The sequence below is a fragment of the Triturus cristatus genome, chromosome 1_2 (assembly GCF_964204655.1).
Source record: "Triturus cristatus chromosome 1_2, aTriCri1.1, whole genome shotgun sequence".
Taxonomy (NCBI): domain Eukaryota; kingdom Metazoa; phylum Chordata; class Amphibia; order Caudata; family Salamandridae; genus Triturus; species Triturus cristatus.
In genome coordinates this window covers 111,403,815-111,429,788 of record NC_140580.1, presented here as the reverse complement: position 1 = coordinate 111,429,788, position 25,974 = coordinate 111,403,815, and the positions used below count along the sequence as shown (strand labels likewise).

General features: G+C 44.3%; 1 protein-coding gene across 2 annotated transcripts in view; it reads left to right on the top strand.

The window, feature by feature from the left end:
* The window catches only part of SLC18A2 (solute carrier family 18 member A2), a 379,609-nt gene that overhangs the window by 257,041 nt on the left and 96,594 nt on the right, over positions 1-25,974 (top strand). For both annotated transcript variants that reach the window (XM_085603098.1, XM_085603106.1), the window contains 3 exons: positions 4,484-4,542; positions 13,827-13,910; positions 22,706-22,798. In XM_085603098.1, the coding sequence (XP_085459224.1) occupies positions 4,484-4,542; positions 13,827-13,910; positions 22,706-22,798 (236 nt within the window). The remainder of the gene's footprint in view (positions 1-4,483; positions 4,543-13,826; positions 13,911-22,705; positions 22,799-25,974) is intronic.

Below are 25,974 nucleotides of genomic sequence, written 5' to 3'. Positions count from 1 at the left end.
CTGTGTGTCATAGTAAAGGACATGTTGTATATATTGTTGTTCAAATGTTCAAAACATTCATGTAATTCTGTTTGACTTCCAGTCCAGATCAAGAGGCAATAATTAATATACCATCCAAAGTAAATTATAAAATCGTGCCACCTTGCTCCAGATGGGCCCCAGATGTGCGCCGCCTCAAACCAACTCATGAATAGGCAGGCAAAAGACGGCGCAAATCTGCAACCCATAGCAGTACAGCATATTTGCTGATACCATTCACCATTAAACATGAAGACATTATGCTTCAGTATCATCTGTGACATCTTAATCAACTTGTGTTCAATGGGCCGTTTGTATAAGAAATGCCTAAGTGCTGATAAACCATGTTGATGTGAAATGTTCATGTATAACGAAACTACATCCAAGGTTGCAAATGTCATATTCAGATTCCAAGTAAGATCATTCAGAATATTCAGTATATGTTTAGTATCCAGTACATAGGATGGAAGATTATAAACAAATGTGTGTAAAAAGGTGTCTACAAATTCAGATAGTCTCTACATAGGGCCACCAATTGCTGAGCCATTGGGCCTTCCCGGGGGGGAAACGAAACATTTATGAATCTTAGGAAGTGCATACAAACTTGGAATCCTAGGACTTTCTACTAATAGGTACAAGTATTCGTCATTATTTAGAAAACCTGCCTCCAACCACTATTTTAAATGTGTGTTGACATTTCTGGCTATCTCACATCTGGGATTATGATCAAGTTTCTTATACCATTGCGTATTATTAAGTTGTCCCAAAACCTCTGCATCATATGAGTTCTTGTCCATACCAACCATATTCCCACCTATATCCGCTTCCAGATAATGATATTTTCATCAGAGCGCAATTGTTTCAATGCTTCACGCTCTTTCTATGTAAGGTTGTTTCTATAGGGTACATGATCTTTTTATATCATTGTCTTCTCCCACTTGTCAATTTCATTATTAACCATCTTATGAAACAAATCAATATTATTTCCACTAGTTAATTATGGGGTCCATTTTGATTTTGTCTTCAAACCACTGTTTTCACTAAGGTCAGCACACCGTTCCAGATAATTTAATAGAATGTGCGATGTTATATCGCATGCGGTACAACGCATGCGATAACAACGCGATCGTTACAACAACCGCGTTGTTACAAGGCATAAATTTACACTTTGATTGTTCTGCTGATTCGGAAATTAGCAACTTACTTGCTGACTTCACTGCTTGTCAATTAAATCAGCTTGTGGTGGGCCCTACCCATAGTGCTGGCCACCTACTCGACCCTGTGTTCTCTAACATCCCGTCCCTTACTGTCAAGACTCCCAGCCCAGTGTGCTGGTCCGACCATGTCATGGTCTCTATGTCACTTCCTCTGCACAAGCCTGTGTACAGAGCTGATCCAACAGCTTCCTTTCGACGAAGGTGGCATATATTGAATCTGGAGGAGTTTCATGCTATCCTGTCACTTAGTCCCCCTACTTTAGCCAGTGACACCGACCTGGCATATAAAGCACTTTGTGACTGGATTCTATTGGCCCTAGATTCACTTATTCCAGCTAAAAGGTCCAAGGGCCGTTGTATTAATTCCAATCCGTGGTTCAATGATTCTTTGGCCATCATGCACAAAGCCTGTAAAAGACTAGAACGGGTCTGGCGTAGGGACTAGGATCCGGTGGCCAAAAAAGGCTACCAGGATGCCATCAAGACCTATCATGGGGCCATACACGCCGCACGGGCGGCTTATTTCAGTAAGGAAATCGAGTCCAGTAAGAGCCCTGCTAAGAGTATTTTTAAAATTCTCAACAATCTTAAAAGCAGGAAAGATTCCGCTGCTTCTTCTATTACATCTGAGCAACAGTGTGAGGACCTGGCCGCTTTTTTTGTGAGTAAGGTGGAAGTGATTTACAAGTCCTTTCCTGGTGCCACCACAGGTTTTCCAGGTGCACATGGTTCCCCCCCTACGCATACTCTGGCAGTCATTCCCTCTATCTCACAGGATGAGTTTCTCCTGTTAAGTAAGAAAGTCAAATCAGGTTTGCCTACGGATCCTATGAAACCTGCTCAGTTTAGGGACTCCCAGCCGGTGCTTCTTGCACCACTGTGTCAGATGATCAACATCTTGCTTACCACGGCAAATGTTCCTAGGATGTGGAAGCAGGTTAGGGTAGTTCCTTTACTTAAGAAACCCTTGCTGGATCCAGCGAAATTGGAGAATTTCCATCCCATATCGCTATTGCCATGGGTAGCTAAAACAGCCGAGGCACACGTGAATAACACTCTTACATGCTTTTTGAATAACACCGGTTTCTTAGATCTGTCCCAGAATGGTTTCCGCCCTGGTCACAGCACGGAAACTGCTCTCCTAGCTGTGACTGAACATCTGCGCACCATTCTGGATGAAGGACGCACCGCGGCACTGATATTACTTGATCTTAGCGCCGCGTTTGACACGGTCTCCCACCGGATCCTTCTAGTTTGTCTGGAAGAGGACGGTGTCGTAGGTTCAGCCTTGGAATGGTTTAAATCATTTTTGTCAGACAGAACGTTCCAAGTATCTGCTCCCCCCTTTCTCTCCCGTGCCCAGGCCATCGGGCAGGGTGTCCCTCAGGGCTCTGCCCTCAGCCCCATACTTTTCAATCTGTATGTTCAACCCCTAGCCACGGTGGCCATGGACAATGGTCGTACCATGGTCTCGTATGCTGATGATACGCAGTTGGTGGTGGTGGCCCTCTCCGACGATCCGATGCTGGGTGCTACCAGATTTCGGAATGACCTAGCGGCGGTCGCGGAGTGGATGACCACCAACTGCCTTCAGCTCAACGCCAACAAATCCGAGGTGTTGTTGGTGGGGAGAGATCAGGGACTATGGGGTGAGCATTGGTGGCCCAAGACCCTGGGCTGCACTCCCACTCCCAAGTTGGCAGTAAAAAATCTTGGGGTTTGGCTAGATGCCACTCTCAGCTATCAGGAGCATACCAAGAAACTAGCAGGTACCTGCGTTGGCCTACTCTGAGGGTTGAGACCCTTGTTGGGGTTCTTTGATCCTTCTGCTCGCCAGACGATAGTACAGGCGGCCATCCTGTCCAGATTGGACTATGCTATTTCGCTACTGTTAGAGGCTAATAAGGCAGAAATTACTCATCTGCAGCGTGTGCAGAACGCACCAGCTCGTGTCCTGCTGAGGCTTCCTAGAACTTCTTCCACGACTGGGACGATTCGCCGCCTTCATTGGCTGCCTTTGACTAAAAGGATCGAATTTAAAACCCTGTGCCTGACTTTTAAAATCTTAAAATTCTCCTCCCTTGAGATTCTGTCCAAATTACTGGTACCCTACGTACCTAGGCGCCAACTACAATCAGCTGGACAACATCTAGCTATGATCCTCCGAGTGAAGCGTCTTCGAGCTGGTGGATATTCTTTTCGCTGTTTGGCGGCTAAATTGTGGAATTCCCTGCCTACGCAGATTCGTTGTCTGGACAGCTTGATGTCTTTCCGTAAGGCCGTTAAGACCTTTCTCTTTCCCGTGGCTTAATCCCGTAGCTCTTCATTGACACTGCTACTAGCGCCGGGACGCCTCTTCGCTGAAGCAGCTGTGCGCTATATAAAATTATTTAACATAACATAACATACATAGTAAGTCGTTTCTACGACTACCTCTAGGGGGAGCGCTGGATTTAGGAATAGTATAATTTACTATTCCAACTTCAGTCTGCGCAACAGTAGGGAAGGTATTGTAATAGTAAATTATACTATTCCTTAGTTTATAGCGCCCCCTACAGCAAGTCATAGAAATGACTTGCGTTGTAATGGTTAGCGTTGTAACAATGAGGTCGCTGTAATGACCGCGTTGTAATTGCATGCGTTGTACCGCATGCGTTGTAAATGCTGCTTCCCCATTCAATACATCATAAACAGTAAATGGATAATGTCATTCTTCGTAAGTGATAGTATTGTAGTCATATCATGAATATCCTGAAGGGATAGATCATCCATTACTGCATTTTGTGTGGTGGGTTTATTGGTCTTAGGGTTGGTAGCAAAGAATTTCTTCAATTTAAGCTGTCTAATAAACTTATAGAAATCAATCCTGACATTAGTAACATCATATATCATAGTTGGACAGTAGTTCATGCCTTTCTGCAAGACAGGAATCATATCCTTGGTAAGAACCAAATCAATTAATTACTTGCACCTCCCTATTGGAATGTGTTTCTATTGTTTGTTTCTGCTCCAGGATCCCCTGTGCATCCTTCCCCTTTCCTCTTCCCCCTCTTTGTTTTTCTAAATTGTTTCCCCTCTGCCTGACATCGGTATCATTGTCTCCAAACTTGAAACGTTGAGTGAACGTCTTCTATTTATCCTTTGAGCAATTTTGGAACCCTTTACTGTGTAACTTTGTAGCGACTTGGCGCAAATGTGACCCTGCCACCTTTCATTATAATGTAATATGTTGCGTTTTTCTTCTGCAGAGTTGGATACCAGCTCCCGATGTTCGCCGGCTTCTGCATTATGTTCGTGTCAACCATCAGTAAGTCTCTGCTTGTGTTTCTTTATTTGCAGCATGCGCCAGTGCAATCCCACATCATTGATATGTGCTCAAAAGCAATTATATATGTCACTAGATATACCGGATGTACTCAGACAAAGAGAACCAGTAACTTTCAACATCCTTACTGGCAGGAGCAAAAATGGCCCTAATTGAATGACAAGGGGTTAGAGCAGCACTGGTGTCATGGTACTGAATCGCCCTGTGCCCTGTGTGCTGTGTTCTGTGAGATGAGAACACCCCCTCTCAAGAAAGTATTCCTGATACCAGGTGTCACACCAAGTCTGCCAAGAATAAGCTAGCTTAAAGAGGTGGAAGTAGACTGCTTGTAACCCTAAAGCAACAGTGCCTAAGCGCAGCATGCTGGTTGGGTGGGATCCCTTCGGGTCCTTGTGCTCCAGACAAACCCCAACACTAAGACAATATGTGCCCATGTACTATATTGAATTTACTGCTTTTTGGTACCAATTGCTGATATGAAATGAGATCATTGTACTGGTGCTTTCCTGTCGCATTAGGATGTAGGAAGACTTGCATTCCTATATTTATATGTGTAAACCGAATGCTATGCTTTTTTTATTGACATTTTGTATGGTGATGGGAGGACAGCTATCGAGGGGAGCAAAGCATTTAAAAACAACTAGCCATGCTAGAATGTCCACAGTGGACATTCCAATGGCTGCCAGCCTTCTACTAATTATTCCAACATATTTAGACTTTTCTCTATGGCGACACTGAATCAATCACCATGTACACATGACCCAACAATCCCCCTAGAATCTAACTTGCAGCAAATCCACTGGACTATACCCATTTTGAGCCACTGCCAGCAAGCAAGCAAGCTTTTCCCATTCACAAAAGATACCATTATTTTGAAGGTCATAGTAAAAGGGCAAGGCAAGTATTTTTTGCCTCCCTACAATGTTACAATTTGCTGCCTCCGGTAGTGGTGAAAAATGTTCTATTTGTAATTCAATTCTTAGATCCTCTGCAGATGGTGCCATAGATAGTCCCCATTTTTATGATGCCCATGAAATCAGCCCTTCATTGAGAAGGTAAAACCTAGTTTGATGGAATTTCTGGCACAAAGTCAACCATCCGAGCTTCTTTATGAAGATTCAGTTCAAGGATTTACAATCTTAAATCCATGTATGGAGTCACTTATAGAAAGAAAGAAACACTGCACTACTCAGTTCCCACTACCCATTCTAGAATAATAAGTTTCCCCCGACAAGTTTAACCAAGGTCACCACATATCAAGAACACAAGGGCTTTGGGGAAATGTGTCATATATCTCAAAATAGTAACTTTTGTTACTCTTGGAATAATTGACAAAGAATTTCATATTCCTAAAAGTCACTTTGTGAGTACCTGCAAAATCATCCATTAAATTACCATATAATTAGGTGAGAAAACTTTACTGAGAGACTCAAATATAAATGTTTACATCTAAATGTACAAAGGGGCTATCACTGGCTTATTCGAGAATATTCATTCGTCTACTTGAGTAAATGATCAGCTAAACTGCCTAGAGATACTAGGTAAGCATATTATTATAGATATGTTATTGGGGCATTCACACAGCTTCTGCGCTGTCCGCAACCTGCTAACCTCAATCTATATCAATATTTCACATTGTGCCACCTCTATTATCCACCTAAATATGACAATACAACTGATGCATGTCCTGGATTTTCCATATGCAACATGGACATGGCTAATCTAGCTATTATGATGCTTGTTTGACCATCTCTTCACCACTGTTACAGAGTGATCAGTAAAAAAAGTAACAGTATACCTGACACCAAAGTACCACTGTCCCCAGAGGTCTTCCTATTTGGACGTCCAAAAAGCAGTGGCATGCTGCCGAAGCAAGAACTTATCTAGAGCTGTCTTTCTACACTAAGGTGCTAACAGGTCCTTGGTAGATAGACCGATAATCTCTATAGATAAATGCATGGTTCAGTGAGCGGATGATGTGCTGTACAATCAAAATTTGCCTAGGGGCTTAAAGTTGTAGATAGGACAAATTCTCCAAAAATGGAAAGTTCTGTAACTAAATGCAATATCAGACCATTTGTTGTTATAAAGTGTGCACATCATCAATGATCTCCATTATAGGACTGGTCCATTGATCTATTTATGCTCTGTATCATGTGATTTATATTTCATTTTATAATTTTCAATTTAATTTGTGACCACTTCTTCTGTTAAGGTACCTAAATGTTAAATGTTGTTTTGTCTAGTAATTTGAACTTTAATCCTGATGAATACACATTTGCTTCCTTTAACAAAAAAAAGCTAACAATTGGTTTGCTATAGGACTTGCCCCAAAAATGAGTTTCAGCTAGAACTCAGTTGTTAAATTGGCAGAGTAGGCCTGATCTACGTGATGGGTGACCACCAAGAGAGAGACTGGATCTGCTTAATGTACTGGGAGATTTAATAGCCTCAACGACCAAAGTCTCAAGGAAACAGCAACATGTCTTTCAATTATCTTGGACACAGCCCTGCTATGGTGAAGAGGACTTTACAACAACACCTTTCTACCTTGGTACCTCTACTCTCAATATTTGCAGTAAAACCAAGTTCATAATGCAGATATTGATTCAAGTGGACTTTGCTGAGATATAATATAGCTTACAAGACAAGTGTGAGCCCTGTGTTCTACAGAGATAAGTGTAAATCTAGAGAGAACACACCATAGATTACCTGCAAATGCAGGCAGAATCCCCCTCTCGGTTGCAACTCTCATGCAAAATATATAAAGACCCTGAGTAAGCAGTAGCTATTGACAAAGACCAACACCACTGGGCTATATTTTAGATAGCCTCTTACTTTTAGTCTAGGTATTTGGGAACTGGTACATATTTGACAATTGTAGGTGTTCTATTGTCTTGTCGTTTTGCGAACATGCAGGAACAAGGTTCTTCTCAGGGCACTTCCTGCTTGCATTCTGGAGACAGCAACACACACTGTTGATTATTGGATTTGTTTCACAAGCAAATGACATTTTGTGAACAAAAACGTGTTAGTGTTTTCTTGAACCACTCAATCAATAATTAGTTCCTGGATGAATGCATGTATGTCAGTCAAGACCCTCAGTTCTTTTCTTTAACAATGGAAGCAGATCACTGTAGGCAATTCCAAACGGACCTCTCAATATTACATAAAACCCTGGGTGAAAAAAATCGGACCTTCTGTTCACACCAACCTCTCTTCCCTCAATTTCCCATTAAAATTGTTTTATTTCTTTCGAGGTGAAGGTAAACACAGCTACAGATTTCAGAATAGAAATGCAAAGTATGTTTATTGCTTTAGAAAAAAGGCTATTGTTTGTGCTTTACAAAAGCTGAGTACATGTGTGTGTGCGTGTTAGTGTGTTTCAATGGTTAATGGCCGTAGGTTTGCCATAATTTGTTCGAAAAAAATGAAGCCCTTTCTTTGCATAATTATATTACAGAAACATAATGTTAAAGAGGAAATATCAAGCTGAGTTTTTGTATTGTCACAAGGCCCAAGAGTCCTATTCTGGCGCAAATCGTGCCTCCATGTTTGATTCTACTCTTCCTAATTTCAAGGCTTTATCCCACAGAGCTTTGTTTTTTGTTTTTATATTCTTTTTTGGGAGGGCCGGGCATCGATATTTACCATGTTTACAGCACAAATGCATTGATCGCTAGAAAGATTAGCACAGCAGATAAAGCACTTTCAATATAAAAAAATAAATAAAAGTCAGAGCAGCAAAACAAAAATAGTGGTTCCCATTGTCAGACAGTCTCTTAAGTCCTTTGTTTGTTTTCCTTTAATCTTAATATTGTCAGACTCAATGACATACAAACGGGGCATCAGTGCCCACCAATTAATCATGGAGGATTGAGTATTCACAGGGCAGAGGACAGCGGGCAAACAGATGTACCAAATCCGCACTCCCAATCCCACATCAAGGACCTTTATAGTTCCCTCTGATATTAAATTTAGATATCTTGTCTGGTGGACATATATTATAGCATAGATATATTTTTTTATTGCAGCAGCTTTCATCTAGCAGGTACTAACAATAAGCAAGATCATGTAAAGGCTTGCTGGATTTTGTGTGTGTGAATTATCATCCACTCTTAGCAGACCATCTATCTGCTAATGCTACCGAGTCATTCTCTCTTGAACTGGACAAGACGCATAGAATGCCCTCATAGAAATGTCATTCTTTTCTGGATATATTACTTGTAATAGGTTAGATCTATCTAAACATATATCTACAGCTTGGCTGTGCCAAAAATAGTCCAGTATCTGTAGGTATTTAAAAGTACCTTGTTGCGAAAGATTGAATTCCACTTGAAATTCGGCAAATGTAGACAATACACCATCTGAAAAAAGATGGCCTTCTGTCCTTAATCCATTTTTTAACCACTTATAACAAGTGGAAATGTGAAAAACAGAGGGAAAGGAAGAGTAACCCTATAATGGCATGGACCGATTAATAGTGGTCATTTTTATACCTTTTTCCTCAATCTCCCCACATTTTCCAAACATCTTGAATTTTCTTAAACCTTACTTGGTTAAAGTAATTGGGATCTGTCTCGAGATGCAAGTTGATATCCATACCCAGAGCCAATTGGTATTTTGATCATTATTTACTTTCCCCTTTTCCCGTTAAGAAGCAAAGGATATGCTGTCCCATAGCGGCCCTAATTTTAAAATTGAGTGTGGCCCACCCACTGTTTTGCTGTGATAGCTTAATAAATCGGACAGCTCTTCTTGCTCTGCGGTACACCCATATAAAGTTGTCAGTGGAACAGCTCAAGTTCCTAAAAAATAAACTGGAAACAAGAAGCGGTATTGTGCACAAAAAAAACACAAACTTTGGAGGAACCTTATATTATATAAAATTGCATCGCCCCATTAGACTGATCGGTAGGCGGCGCCCATGATGCATTTGTAATAAACAGAGCGTTGGCTGCTTCCCATTCCATCCTTAGTAATCCTGTATTGATCTTGCAGGTTGGATGCAGTCATTCTATTCATTTGCATATGCCATTTGATATCTGTTGCTTTGGGGTGCTTGAAGAAACTTTTGTACATTAAGGACTGATACTGGGGGTACCTAAGTAGAATATTCTTCCAGTAATACATTCCTAAAGGCAGCTACCACAGTCCTGTTGAAGTAATATGACATCTAAGGTGGAGACGGACTGAGGACCATTTAGGGCATGTTTTGGGTGCATTGCTTTTACTATTTAATTCACCAGAGGCACTGCAGAATGAATGTGCATATAGTCCAGTGCTTAATTTGAGCCGGTGGTAGCCACTGGGAGCCACCTGCACTCATTTTTGGGGACCGGCACTTATTTTTCTGCCTGAGACAGTTACTGAGAGCAAGAGTGTGAAAAATATATAAAGTGAAAAGAGGAGGAAGAGAAAGATGGCAAACCCATCACAAAGGAAGAAGCAGGAACCTGCAAGAGTGAGATAAAGGGACAGGGAGTGTCTGGGAGTGGATTAAAGAGGCCTGAAGTGGGTTTAAGGCTACGCAGCTATGCCAACATTCAATAACATGGGCCGCTGATGACTGGTCAGAACTTTAGGCACCAGCACTTATTCATTTACAAATTAAGCACTGAACAGGCTAAACATTTATCAGGAATAATAATTGGAACAGTACATTGCTTAAATACAAGGTTAAAGTATTTGTGAACCAAACGATGGAAAGCAAGTGCATACATATAGATGCAGGAGAACAATTGGGTGAGGGGTAGTTGAGCTTCAGTATACACAAGGAAAACTTAAAAAGAGAAAAAGTGTTCTAAAAAATAGCAGCATCGAAACTTAAGCAGGGCTATAAAATGCTTTGATCCCGGATGGGGTACTGACTAAGGTATTGCAGAGTGCCACTCCCAACAGTTAAAGTGCAGTTTAATTATCATGCAGCAGTGCTATATATGCAGCACAATAGGCGATAATGTTCGGCAGGTATTGGATGGGCCTTCGTGTTCTCAGTCATTTGGGATTCCTTAAGAACAAAATGATTGACAATGGGAAAGCCACTAGTTGGCATAAAAGATAGAAAAATATAGCAGCATTGAAAGTTTTGCAAACAGAGCTATAAAGTTCTTGATCTCAGTTAGAGTACTGGCTGAAGTAATTCAAAGTTCGACTCTCAATACTGTGCTGGTATCAACAGGGAAGGAGTGAATTATTTGTCGGGCTACTGTAGTGCGTGTACAAGGCGATAGAAGACACTGTTTAGCAGGTTTTTTTTATAGGCCTATTCGTTCATAATTGTTTTGTCGGGCTGGAAGCCTTTTAGTTGAGAATCGATCCTCAGATGGTCTGCTAACTCACCACTGTCTGGCAGTAGCTAGCCAGTTCCAGGGTGATCCATCTCCGGAGAGTAATTACTACTTTTATTTGCCTCTTTTATACAAGCTTGGGTAAGGATGATGCATTTGCCGAATTTAGTCATCTCCACCGGCTCCATGATAGTGAACCCCAGGTTGATGGCCCCGTGACATGTTCGAATTCCGTGGGTAAGAAGGAGTGGTTTTAACAGTGTGCGGCGGGGTAGCAAAAGAGTCGGGCAACAGGATAGTAGATGGTTGAAAGACTCAACCTTGTCAGCACAGAGTCTACAGTTGATGGTTCTGGTGAGAAACAGCCATTTAGGATTTAATTATCTGGATTGTAAGCCCATTAGCCTTGCAACCACTATTTGTTTGAGGCAACCTTTTCAGAGCACACAGTGGAGATTAGGTTGAGGTCTGAGGCAATCTGGCTGAGATGTTGCATATAATTGCCCCACCCCTTGTATTAATTTTGAGTTTTTGAGATTGCTAATGTTACTTGCCTTTGAAAGTGTCCGTGTTTGTTTTTTTCAGCATTGCTTTAAGTGCTGCATGCGAAAGCTGACGGTTGTTTAATATCATCTTCTCAATTCGGAGAATGGTAATTGATCTTTGAACATATGGTGTCCAAGGATTCCCTTCTAAATCAAAAATGTTCTAGAGGACTGCTTTCGGGGTCTTGGCCAGTGCTTTTCTGATCCTGTAGTAGAACATTACAAAGTACGCTCCAGCCCACATTCCAGCCTTATCAGGAAGCTCGGATGGCATGATGGTAATCTGAAGACCATTTTGTGGGCCTTAAATTGGAATGTGTCCATGGTGTTGACTAGTTGTCCTGGAAAGGCTTTGTGGTCATATTTGATCGTTGGTAGCAGAGTTGCTGCCATAACGCGTCTAATTGAGGCAATAGACAGGCTTTCCAGGGAGTTATTCAATTTACACATTCTGGTGATTATTGACTCTGCTTTTGCAACTAAGTGCCTCTAGTGCATTTTGGGTTCTCCTGTTGATGAAATCCAAACTCCCAGATAGTTATATGCGTCAGCAGTTTCAATTTTATGGTGGGTCCAGGTGCCAGTTGTATTTCATTTTTTTGATGGGCTGCCAAAGACCAACACTTTGATCTTAGAGCTGCCTGCTCCCATTTTATTGGCCAGGTTGTAGTTGTGAAGGCCGTTGAGGGCTCTCTGGATGCCTGCTCTGAAATGATCCAGAAGATGATATCGTCAGCGTATTGTAATATCGTGACCTTGGGGCCGCCAGTTTCGGGCGGCATGAGATTCGCAGGTTTCAGTGATGCGCCCATGTCAGCAGTGTACAGATTGAGTAATAGGGGCACAAGCACACAGCCTTGCTTAACGCCATCCTCTGTCTGGATTTTCCCTGTGGCCGCTGCTGGTGTTGATTCGATCTGTTATCTAGTGTAGTTAGTTACTCATTCTAAAATAACAATGGTCTCAGACTGTTCACATAGAGGGTCACGTAAAGGACCTACTATCCAGGTAGGAAAGTGAGAAAGGTTTTTTTTTGTTCTCCCACCTTCATTTCCTCTTCTTTATTGTATCAAATATATTTCTTTTTCTATTCGGAGTTGTCCTAACAAGAGGTAACCTACTTGGCTTCTTGAGGGTGTATAACCAAGTTCATAATGTTTATTTCTGATGTGTATATATTGATAATTTGAAATACTATTCTACAATTAATTTTAAAAAATGCAGACTGAAACAAGGATGGTTTGAGTAGAAAAGGCTCAGACCCCTGCGTGCTCTTAAACGCTCAGCAGGATGGTGAGGAATCAGAGTGAAAGAACACGAGGGAGCTTTCTCTTCATGTAAAATCTCAATGATACAGGTTAATTTATAGAGGCTAATTTGGTTTATTTAGCTATCCTGAACTCTTCTCCTAAACTCTGGCTGTATCTATGTCTCAAATGATGTCTCCTCTGCTCACAACAGCGTTTGATATTAGGCAGCCATTTCCTCCTGTGTGTTTATTCCTAGTGCACCAATGGATGTTTGCATGATTATTTTCATTCGTGTGACACCTCAGGGCTGTTTTAGAAAGTCAGATGTTCAAACTGCTGAAACACTAAAAATAATTTCAAATACATTCACAAACAAAAGTGCAGCTTAAGCTTCTATGTTCAAATACAATACTCAAAATTTAACTCGTTGATGGGGAAAAAATTACGAAAGCAAAGAACAAATGCCCCTTCCTTCAACTGTGTGACTGTAGTTTAAAATGCGTTTTAATTTATTTTTCTGATTGCTCTCGTTCTTGCTTTACATTTTATTTGTGCCATTTTTTTTACCCATAATGTAAGTTCTGAGGAAGTACAGTTGCTCCATTGGGAAACTGGTGAGCTTGGTACTAGCTGCACTTCAGTCAGTTTCTTCGCCCATAATTCAAGGGTCAATCTCTGGGATTTGCAAATCTGTGTTTCAGGTTTTTACGATGTTTCATTTGTATGTAAATCACAACTCGCTGATGGGGGTATCACACTTTACGGTTGTAATGTCATTGATATGGGATGGACAAATTCTCGCGGAATCGATGGCTGCACACGCCACATTAGATCACAGACGCAGGTGAATGGGTGCCAGTTAGAATGTTGTCTTCACACCTTGGCAAATGGCAATCAATGGGTATTTGTTGAAATTTAGTTGACTGTATTTTGGTACCAATTTCTGTCGATTATGTAGATAACTCTTTACAATGTATTACATATAATGATTGTTAGTAATTAAAGTGAAAAAAAAACCTTCACCCTGGTTGATTGATTGAACAGCAAGGTACAATAGAGTCAAACTAGTAAGGCCCGCATAGTGCTCGTTCAGCATAACTCAATTTTCGAAGTGGCTTTATTTTACGAGGGTAACATTTATGCATACTACTATTTTAACATCACTTTTGCTCTTTTTGCAGTGTTTGCCTTCTCGGGAACTTATACCTTGCTCTTCATTGCCCGGTCCTTACAAGGTGTCGGGTCTTCTTGCTCATCTGTGGCAGGTAGGTTTCAACAAGAACATTGTTTGTAACACTCTTGACAACCTCTTCCAGCTGTGTTCGCCCAGGGCAAGTACAGTGTGTATTAGTGAGGAGAGCCGTCTTAATTGTGCCATTTCAGTTCTGAGTAGTTCAGCACTTTTATTTTCTTTGCTGATCACTGTTCACTTTAGAGAAGCAGATCAAAATAATGAAAAAACAGCTCTAGTTTTCCTGGTTTAAACTGCAGCTATATTATGCTCTATGACCTGCCTTCCACCTTCCCTGCTGGTTCTAGCAGGAGGCATTTTGATATCACAACTAAACTGTAATAATTTATTAGATGGGCTGATCAGCTACGTCATTTTCTTATTACAGTTGACTTGAGATATCAAAACTTGATTATAATAAATCACTTAGGGAATGGCTTATATGCAGAGATTGCACTGCCCCATAATGTTCTTTTAATACATTATGAAAACAGGAAAGCAAGGAACAGAAGGGAATGTGCAAAGTAAAACTGGGGAAGGTACTCAAACCTGACACAATATAACTTGGTGTCTGGTAGTGCGTGTCGGACTAGTTCCTAAAGGCAAATAATCTCACCTTCCTCCATTCTTTGTGCCTTGCATGCCTGTCCCAATCAATCAATCAATCAATCAATCAGTGACACTTATAAAGCGCGCTACATACCCGTAGGGTCTCAAGGCGCTGGGGAGGGGGGGTGCCGCTACTGCTCGAACAGCCAGGTCTTCAGCTTCTTCCTGAAGGAGAGGTGGTCTTGGGTCAGGCGCAGGTCGGACGGGAGGGAGTTCCAGGTCTTGGCGGCCAGGTAGGAGAAGGACCTTCCTCCTGTAGTCGCTCTTCGGATGCGGGGGACGGCGGCGAGGGCGTGGTTGGCTGATCGGAGGTGGCGTTTGGGAGCGTAGAAGTTGACTCGGCTGTTGAGGTAGCTCGGGCCTTGGTCGTGTAGGGCTTTGTGTGCGTGGGTGAGGAGGCGGAAGGTGATTCTCTTGTTGATGGGGAGCCAGTGAAGGTCTCTCAGATGACCGGAGATGTGGCTGGATCGTGGGATGTCGAGGATGAGTCTGGCTGAGGCGTTTTGGATCCGCTGGAGTCTCTTCTGGAGCTTGGCGGTGGTCCCGGCGTAGAGGGCGTTGCCGTAGTCCAGTCGGCTGGTGACGAGGGCCTGGGTGACGGTCTTCCTGGTCTCTGAGGGGATCCACCAAAAGATCTTTCGTAGCATGCGTAGGATGTTGAAGCACGCCGAGGAGACGCTGTTGACTTGCCTGGTCATGGAGAGGGAGGAGTCCAGGATGAAGCCCAGGTTTCGTGCATGGTCTGTCGGTTTGGGCGCGGTGCCCAGGGCGGGAGGCCACCAGGAGTCGTCCCAGGCGGAGGGTGAAGAGCCCAGGATGAGGACCTCCGTCTTGTCCGAGTTCAGTTTCAGGCGGCTGGTCGTCATCCACTCGGCTACCTCTTTCATCCCTTCGTGCAGGTTGGCTCTGGCGGCGGCGGGGTTGTTGGTCAGGGAGAGGATCAGCTGGGTGTCGTCGGCGTAGGAGATGATGCTGAGGTGGTGTTTGCGTACGATGGCCGCGAGGGGGCTCATGTAGACGTTGAAGAGGGTGGGGCTCAGTGATGATCCTTGGGGGACGCCGCAGATGACTTCGGAGGCCTCTGACTTGTACGGTGGTAGGCGGACTCGCTGTGTTCTTCCGTCGAGGAAGGAGATGATCCATTCCAGCGCCTTGTCCTGGATACCGATGTTGCTGAGGCGCCGTGTTAGGGTGCGGTGGCAGACCGTGTCGAATGCCGCGGAGAGGTCTAGGAGGATGAGGGCCGCTGTTTCTCCCTTGTCCATCAGGGCTCGGATGTCATCGGTGGCGGCGATGAGGGCGGTCTCGGTGCTGTGTTTGGCTCGGAAGCCGGACTGTGAGGGGTCGAGGGATCCGTTCGTCTCGAGGAAGGCGGCCATCTGCTTGTTGACGGTCTTCTCGATGACTTTGGCTGGAAACGGTAGAAGCGAGATGGGGCGGTAATTCTTGAGGTCGGTGGGGTCCGCTGTTGGTTTCTTGAGTAGAGCGCTGAGTTCGGCGTGTTTCCAGCTTTCGGGGAAGATGGCGGTGTCGAAGGATGTGTTGATGATGTCTCGCAGGTGGGGTGCGATGACAGCGTCGGGCTTGTTGAAGACGTGGTGAGGGCAGGGGTCGGTTGGTGAACCGGAGTGGATGGAGTTCATCGTGCGGATGGTGTCTTCTGTGCTGATCGGGGTCCAGGCGTGGAGGGTGGTGGTGGGGGGGGGTGGCAGGTCGGTCGTGGTGTGCGCTGGTTGGTTGTTGAAACTGCTGTGTATGTCCGTGATCTTGTTGTGGAAGTATGAGGCGAGGGAGTTGCAGAGGTCTTGCGATGGGGTGATGTCGTTGTTTCCTGCGCTGGGGTTGGAAAGCTCTTTCACGATGTTGAAGAGTTCCTTGCTGTTGTGTGCGTTGTTGTCCAACCGGTCCTTGAGTGCTGTTCTCTTGGCGGCGCGGATCAGCTGGTGGTGTTTCCGGGTGGCCAGTTTGTAGGAGGTCCTGTTGTCCGGTGTCGGGTCCTTTATCCAGACTTTCTCGAGGGCTCGGCAGTTCTTCTTGGAGCTCTTGAGTTCGTCGGTGAACCATGGGGCCTTCTTGCTGGCGGGTCTGCTGGGCGGGGTCCTCAGCGGGGCGAGCTCGTCCGCGCAGGTGGTGATCCACTTCGTGAGGTTGTCGGCGGCCTGGCTGGGGTTCGCTGAGCTGGCAGGAGGGTGTTGGCTCAGGGAGGTGGCGAGCTGGTCTGCTGTGATCTTGTTCCAGCTTCTGCGGGCGGTGTGTTGTTGGTGTTGGTGGGTCGTCCGTCTCTTGAAGGTGAAGTGGACGCAGCTGTGGTCCGTCCATTGAAGCTCTGTGGCGTGGCTGAAGTTGATGTCTGTGCTGGATGAGAAGACGGCGTCGAGTGTGTGTCCGGCGAGGTGGGTGGGGGTGGACACCAGTTGCTTGAGTCCCAGGTTGGCGAGGTTGTCGAGCAGGGTGCTGGTGTTGTGGTCGTTTTTGTTCTCCAGGTGGAAGTTCAGGTCCCCCAGGAGGATGTAGTCGGCGGAGGGGAGGGCATGCGGGCTGACGAAGTCGGCGATGTCCTCGCTGAATTGCGTGCGTGGTCCAGGGGGTCGGTAGATCAGGGTCCCAACGCCATCATAAGGAAGTTTGACCTGGAGACCTACAAGCTCTTAGTCCGCTGGATATATGCAAGCCTCCTGAGAAACAGCTCTTTTTAACATAGCACTAATGTTCGTTTTCTGCATCATAAAGGCACAGTTGCAAAAGATTTCTTCTTAAGTTGCTTTTGCACTGTAACAGGTGCTACCAATACCTGATTAGAGGGCATTCATTTACCGACCTCAGACGGCCCCTACTCCGAACATAAAGTTTTTCATCCTCGATAACAGCGTTTCAGCCTCACTCTCAGCTCACCCTGAACGACTGATAAAAGCTCACTGGGCTCTCGGGGGCACTTCAACATGACAGCCTACTCGGGGTCATGCAGCATAAATCACCTGTCAGTCATAATCGCGTTTACCCAGGGAAGTCTTCCAGAAATACTCCCTCCTCTGTGCAGGGGTTCCCCGGGGCTTCCAGCTGTAAAGGTGGGCAGACCTTACCATAGACGTGCTGAGAGCATGGCCCCTGATGCATTCTTGAACGGGATGTTTGGAACTGCACTTACAAAATGGCTGACATAGTTCAATCTGTATAGAGGTTATAATGATAAACGTACGGCGTAATTTCTGTCTTTTTCACTCTCAGTAGCTATCAAAGGCAGACAGAAAGAGTATTTCAGTGCTGGTCACATAGGTTACAAAGACACACATTGAGCCACGCTGTTCCTTATTTCCATTTATTTGGATTTTTCGCTGAGCACCTGAATCCAAAATGCTAGTAGAAGTTACACTAAATTTAAAAACGCCAGGGCCATGGTTAGTCCATGGTTGAGAAAAACCTGATCATGCCCGTCTCATCTTAGGCCTGTCCATGTAAATAAAAGGTACTCATAAATATGTTTTTGCCTTCTTGAGGAGTGGTGGGTTGTGCACACAAATGAGGAGCTGGAAAAAGACGATTAGCGTTCTATGCATCACCCCGTTAGAATCAAGAACATTTCTTCCAATTTCTGAGTACCAAATGATTAGAAGATAGCTCAAAAGTTCAATACTCCTGTGTACCTTCTCGACCTACCTGCCCTTCTTTGGGTACCCAGGAACACTGCAATCCAGTGATGTTAGGTAGCACTTCAAGCCCCATGTATGGCTTGCCGTCTCAGGGAAGGCAAAAGCTAATTTAGTTTTCTGAACTGAAATGGTTGGTGGTGCTTTTGTCATAAAATGTACTAATGTTCTAAAAGGCATAGTATCTCTTATGCAACCAATCGTAACCCTTGCGCATAGAACTTGGAATTATCACTGATGGGAATCGAACTTGTGTTGCTGGAGCTGTACACTTTACAGTCACATGGCCCCGCAGACAAACACCTCCACAAGAGCACCCACAGGTGGATTCCATCAAGTACGAAGGGGCCCCCCTTTGCGTGCAAATGGCACGCGCACACTCCTCGGCCCAGTGCAGCCCGTGGACACAGCTGGTACCGCGAGAACGGGAGTTGACTCCCATTGGAGGACGTTCTGCTGCAGCAAGCGGATCCTCTTAAGCCCATTTCATGAGTCGGAAAGGTCATGGAAAAGGGTAATTCGGCAAACATTTGTTTTTGCACAGTGCGCTCTGCTGTCCCGTTTGTTTCTGTTCTGTAGTCTCGGGCCTAGTTCAGGCAAAGCACTGGAGGGCTATGTTCGAGCTCGCCGATCCTGCAGGAATTAAGAAGGACTGTCATACAGACCCGGCATCACGTAACTTAAGTATGAGAACAAGTCAGAGTTAAAAGTGTGTGTGTGCATGTGCGTTTTTGTGTGTGTGCGCACGCGTGCGTGTCTGCATCTGGTCTGATCTGAAGATGCATTCAGGTACAGTGGGTGTCCGCTGTGTTTTTTCCAGTGTTAAAAAACTAGTGCACTGAGATCGCCCCCTCCCTCCTTAGGTTTTCAGATGGGCTCTACACAGACAATAATTTTTTAACAATCTAAACTATGAGTAGCCATAGTCACTTTTGATTGACAGGGTAGATTTTGATCTGCCTATTCTCCTGTTTTCAGTTTTTCTTTCTATATATCTCTATTCAAATCTCTAGCTCAATACTCCCCTTTTAACTTTGTCTCTGGGTCCATTGACAAGAGCAACTGACAGGCACTTACTGGCGTTGGCTTGAATTTAGGCATACTTCCAGGCCAGCCTCTAAAGCATGCTAGGACACAAGATGTTTAAGCCGTGGTTTGTGTAATGAAAGTCCATGTTGAATCTGAAGTAGCTCACTAGTTTCCGTGCACCCCAATTCACCTCACTCCAATCCACCACAATCCACCCTCCTCCAATCCAGTCACCCCACAACAATCAACTTCACCCCAATGCAGCCCAATCCAACCTACCCGACTCCAATCCAATCCGCCTCACCCCAATCCAATTGGCACCACCCCCTCCCCAATCCACCCCATTCCAATCCACCACAATCCACCCCACTCCACCCCACTCCAAAAAACCTGCCCCACTTCAATCCAGCCCAATCCACCCTGCTCTAATCCAATCACCACACAACAATCAAATTCATCCCAATCCTTTCCAATCTACCCAACTCCAACCCAATCCACCTCACTCCAATCCAATCCATCCTGCTCTCTCCCCAATTCAATACACAACAATCAACCCCACTCCAATCCAAAACAATATGCCCCACTTCAATCCACCACATCCACCCCACAATCCAAAACAATCTGCTCCACTTCAATCTGCCCCACACCAATCCAAAACCATCTTCCCCACTCAATCCAAAACAATCTGCCCCACTCAATCCAATACAATCTGCCCCACTCTATTCCAAAACATTCTGCCCCACTTCAATCTGGTGTGTTTTGGATTGAAGTGGAGCAGATTGGAGTGGGCAGATTGTTTTGGATTGGAGTGGGGCAGATTGAAGTGTGGCGGATTAGAGTGGGACAGATTGGAGTGGGGCAGATTGTTTTGTATTGGAGTGGGGCAGATTGCTTTGTATTAGAGTGAGGCAGATTGGAGTGGGGCAGATATTTTCAGATTGAGTGGGGCAGATTGTTTTGGCTTGGAGTGTGCAAAATTGGAGTGGAGTGGGTTGAAGTGGAGCAGATTTTTTTGGATTGGAGTGGGGCAGATTGGAGTGGGGCAGATTGTCTTGTATTGGAGTGGGGCGGATAAGAGCGGGCAGCCTGGAGTGAGGAAGATTGGAGGGACAGATTGTTTTGGAGTGGAGTGGGGAAGACTGGAATAGGATGGATTGGAGTGGGGCAGATTGTTTTGATTTGGAGTGGGGCGGATTGTTGTGGATTGGAGTGGGGCACACTGTTTTGGTTTGGAATGGGGCAGATTGCTTTAGATTGAAGTGCAACAGATTGGAGTGGGGCTGATTGTTTTGGGTTGGAGTGGGACAGATCTTTGGGATTGGAGTGGGGCAGATTATTTTGGTTTGGAGTGAGGCAGATTGGAATGGGACAGATTGTTCTGCAGTGGGGCTGATTGTTTTGGTGTGTAGCGGGGCAGATTGTTTTGAAGTGGGGCTGATTGTTTTGGATTGGAGTGGGGCAGATTGTTTTGGATTGGAATGGGGCAGACTGGAGTGCAGAAGATTGTAGTGAGGCATGATTTTTGGGATTGGAGTGCGGCTGGAGTGGGGCAGATTGTTTTGGATTTGAGTGGGGCAAATTGGATTGGGGCAGATTTGAGTTGGGCGTGGAGTGGAGTGATGTGGGTTGGGAGGATTCATGTGAAGTGGATTTGAGTGGATTTGATTGGGGTGAGTGTTTTGGACTGGAGTGGGGTAGGTTAAAATGGTCTGGGGTGGATTGGATTGGATTGCGTGGGGCGGATTGGTGTGGGGTGAGGTTGGGTGATTTGGCATGGATTGGAGTGGGGGTTGGGGTGTATTGCATGATTGTGTTAAAGCATCACTTCAGAAATTACTCACAAGAAAGATTTAATGCTGCTTTGCAATAAGATAATCCTCATCTTTTGAGAACAGAGTCCACAAGCAAAAATAAAAGAAAACATGAGTGCAAAGTGAAAAAAAAAAGACTTGTCAAACTAAAGGAAACGTAATTATAGAAAATACATCTTCGCAATTTTTATTGTCCTGCTTGGCATGTTTTTATCAGTCACACGCCTTCTGTTGGCAGGGCACTAAAAGTAAAATAAAACAGAATAGTACCTCAATCATGTCGGGAGCAGCGGAAGGGCACTGATTAAGTTGAATCAATCAGTACTTGGTCCCTGCTTCACAGGGAGGAATGGGAATGATGTTAGGTGTACCTTGACGAATTACGAGGTTGTAAAAAAGAGTGCTACTCAAGCAAACAAATGGTAGGCAAAATGTGGGCTCCAATCTCTTTTTTGTTAACAACATGTCTTGCAAGCAAGACACATATACTAGTGCATATTCTTGCAGACTAGACCCTAAAAAGCAGCCCACACACTGACCTGTCAGAGCAGCCCCCCGGGTGCTTCCTGATTGCCCCAAAGGCCATTCCAACCCTGTGCAACATCACACTAATCCTCACTAAGAATCAAAAAGAATAACTGGGCCATTCAATTAAAGCTATGGCATTTATGAGTCATGGTGTTCCCCTCTCTGATCTGTGAGGACAAATATTCTATGACCCTGCCCAAAGGATAGCACATAATACCTTTCACTCACTACAGGTGATGGTATTTGTGAATCATGGTTAGTACTCACTGAAGGAGGAGGAGAAAGATGATCTGACAATGCCACAGCCACTGCCAGTAGGTTGTCCATTGCAGGGCGATATTGGACACTCAAATTGTGAGATTTACAAATGTGTTCTTTTTTAAAAGAAGATCTTAAAATGAGAACTCCCCACTGGTATAAGTTTAAGCATAGAAGTTGGAAGAGGCATTGGACAGTGCATGCACTTCAAAAACAAACACTTTAACTCCGTTTTCTAGACTTATTTCCAAAATAATACTATACTTGAAGAACTCTCATTCCAACCATTAGTCAACATGCAGATGAAGCAAACTGCAGCGTGGGTCGATATTCTTTATACAATCTAGATAAGATATTGTGGAATGCTGTGTGCATATGTTTCCCAAAATATGCTTTCAAATTGTTCACAGCATTGCAGCTCCAGGAGCACTCTGCCACATTTGTAGGTATAAACAAAGGTGGGTGGAGTAGGGCTGGCTTTCCCAATATCATAGGTGAGGGGGGGCAGCAGACGGCCCCTGCTCTGTGTGCTCCTTGCAAGTAGGTAGATTTTTAGTTGCAAGCACAGCCTGAAATGGAGCTAGACAGGAGATGTGTGCAGCTGGGTACTTCATTGTACACCCAACTCGAGGGAGTTATAGTTTTAAGTGCAGGATAAGGTCCCCAGCTGGAAGCATCTCTGCCATTAACTCGCTACAAAGTCATATAAGCAGAGATGCCCCAGGATATGTCTCAGCTGAAGAGATAACACTGTAAGTCCTTCAACAGTTTTTGTGAACCGGTCCTTCTGTTGTGTTCTTGGCATCTTTCCAGTCACGTACTTCAAATAAAAAGAATGATAAAGGGTAAAGGCGGAGGTCAGATTTATCTCACTCCCACGGGCGGTTGTCGCTAGTCATTGTCTGCATGTCTGTCCTGCTGTCTTCTGAGCTGTGTTTGTCTCTTTGCAGGTATGGGGATGCTGGCCAGCGTGTACACGGATGATGAAGAGAGAGGCAACGCCATGGGGATCGCGCTCGGAGGCCTCGCCATGGGAGTTTTAAGTCAGTGAGATGAACAGAGGGATCTGCTGTATTCCAGCGGGGAGGGGTCATCTTCTATCTCAATGAGTGTATCATTCATACCATTGGCTGTGAATGGCATTTCATTTGGGATATGCTGTTCAGGATTACAAAGCAGCAGAAAAGCACTGAGATGCCTTCATCAATTGCACAGGCAGCATGCCAGCACTGTTGGGTATTGGTAAGGTTTGCCCTGAGTGTATGTGTGTATATACTGATATGAAGAGAACATATTGAAATGAAGTGTTTGAGGGTGCCAAAGCACAGCCACATTGTGTGCTGGGCTTCCCAAAAACTACAGCAGAAATCTCCTTCAGGTTCATATTATTAAACAGTGCTGTTCTGTGCAAAGAGATGGAAGTGGTCCAGAGGGACAGAGTACCTGCTGTGCTGACCCTGCAAGCTTCCATGCATGTGCCAGCATAGGTCACACATGCCCATCTGAACCAAAGTACCCTTTAAACTCTACAAGACCTTCAATCACACTTGACCATAGCGGGCTTTGATGGAGTGGCTCACAAACACAGCTTTTGCAATGTGTTTGCACGTCCGCAACACTGTTGTGTGCACAGGGCTACAGAAGCCCTAATTACTGCGGAACGGACAAGAGAGAAGTGGTTGGAGTGTCAGGCCATGACATCACAAAGGAACTTCCCCTTCTTACAGTTATTATACTTAAAGATTTGGTCTCGAGAGGTCTCAGAGAGACAGTAATTGTAAGAAGGGCAGCTTAGAACATTTATTAAAGAGACACCTGGAGAGAATGTCGGCTCAAACAGTTCTATGTTTTTTAGGGCAAGCCTAGGAAGCATGCATGCACTGCCTGCAAGACCTGCTGTATTCACTAAAATGACTTTAGTCCTGCCTGTTGCTTACCATCAGTTTACTCCAGCGTTGTTCTTCTATGCTGCCTCCTAGATTATTCATGCAGCTGATAGCTCATTTCCGTTGAAGACTGAGACGCACCGGACAAGTACAGTTTCCTTACACTTTCAGGGCTTATCTGTTGTTCGGGAGTACTCTTTTTTTCTGCTGCACTACAAGCCCACATCGTGTCTTCAGTGCCATGTGTATTCAGGTTTAACAACCATCTTTAAAAAAAAACAAAAAAACATAGTTTCCTGCTTGTCCCTGCTTAATCTCCACATGCAGTGCCCTCCCCCAGGACCACCTTCCATCCCTGGTTGTTTAAGTTTTCATTCCAATGCAGAACATGAACCATTGCATACCCTCCCACTCGCCATTATTCTTGGAAGCCCAACTCGTGCCTTCGGTTCCATGCTTGTTTATTTAAGTACTCTCCTCAGTGGTGGCTCCTCCGCAATGGCGGAGGAGCGACGCCACACTGCCTGGCTCAGAGCCAGCAAATGTAAAATAAAATGATGCTCTTGCTTCGTTTTATTTTACATCTGCCGGCTCTTAGCCAGCGGAGTTAGAAGCGGTGGGGTTTAGGCATGGGAGGGAGAGGAGAAGTGCTACATGCACTCCACTCCCTAAGTTCGCATATGTGTTTTGGCCAGCCGTCTCAGGCCGACCAAAACACACATGCCCACTTAGGTTTTCTAAGCCTGCAAAATATAATCCAGTTACAGGCATCCCCAACTCTTGGGAAATTCTGGAAACAATAGTGATTGTGCAGCCATCCTCGCCTGTGGAACAACTAGGCAGTTTACTGGGACATTCCAGTTTGTTTTCAGGCCAAGTAGTTGCACTGAAACTGATTTGCTGAATGTAAGACATAGGCTACTCAGAGTAGCAGCTGCAGTGTTGGAACTGATATTACTGTCCGCTGTTCTCCTCACAGCCTTCGATACAGTTGCCCATATAATATTCCTCGTCGTCGCCACCACTCCTTAAGTGGTTTAAAGCCTTTCTTTCTAATGGACCCTTTTATATTAAAAGAAAAAGCACAAGCTTTACGTTACTTCACAGAGGGTTCTCCCCTGTCACCTGTTCAGTTTAACACATACATGAAGCCTCTACAAGTTATAGACGGGTAATTAATTTTCAAATATGCTGATTGCAATAAATTGGGTTATTGATTGAGAGGGGTGAAAGCCTCACTCAGGCAACAACCACAGTCCTTGTCAGGGTGAACCACAAAAGTCAATTAACCTGTGCTTAACCCTCGGGTAGCTTGGCACAAAGCAGCCAGGCTTAACTTAGAGGCGAAGTGTAAAGTATTTATGAAGCACACAAACAGTAATGAAGGGAAAACACAACAGAAGAAAAAGTTTGGTCACAAAAAATTGACACATCTCATACCGATTTGGTATTTGGAAGAGATGTCTACAACGCGTACATTCCAAATAACGAATTGGTATGGAATTGCAATATCATCTTAGGGTGTGCACTCTGAATATTGACACCAGAATATAGATGGGATAAAACATCAATGCCAAAATATCAAAACAAGCATTTACAATGCAATAGGTCTCGTAACTGCGAGTTTTAGAGCTATTGGTATTGTAAATGGCAATGCCTTTTGAAACATTAACAGGTATTGTAATTAAAATAGTAATTTTCCACCAGTATCATAACTACCACTATTATTATTACTATCACTACAGACTAGTAGTAGTAATAATTGTAGTGGTGGTTATGGGACTTGTGGTGGTGGCGGTGGTGGTAGTGTTATTGGTACTGGTGGTGGTTGTACTTGGTGGTGTTAGTGGTGGTGGTGGTACTGGTGGTCTACATGGATTTTATTTCATTACTTATGCTACTGCTGGAATATTTTTGTAACAAAAACTAACAAACATTATCATTTGCAAAGCCAACAGCTCAAACTTTTAGTAATTCCAACCCTATTGCATTGCAAATGCTTGTTTTATGTTGCAGGCATGAGGTGCATCATCTACTTCCCGAAATACAATCTTAGATTTGTAGACACTCCTAACAGTCCTATGGTAGGAGGCAGTTGTTCAGCCAGTGTAAGGCTAATAGCTCACACAATTTTACATTTTGATACCTGACGTTTTAAATTACAATAAATATAGTAGACCTCAGGCAGGAGACTTGAGTTACCAGTAACTGTGGCAAGAGCAATAACTTTAGAAACTGGTGCTTTATTTCACCTTTTCCGTGGTGTGAAGGTTACATAACTGTTTTATTGTGTTCGAATGGGCACAATGGGGCTTATTTACAAGTCCCTTGCA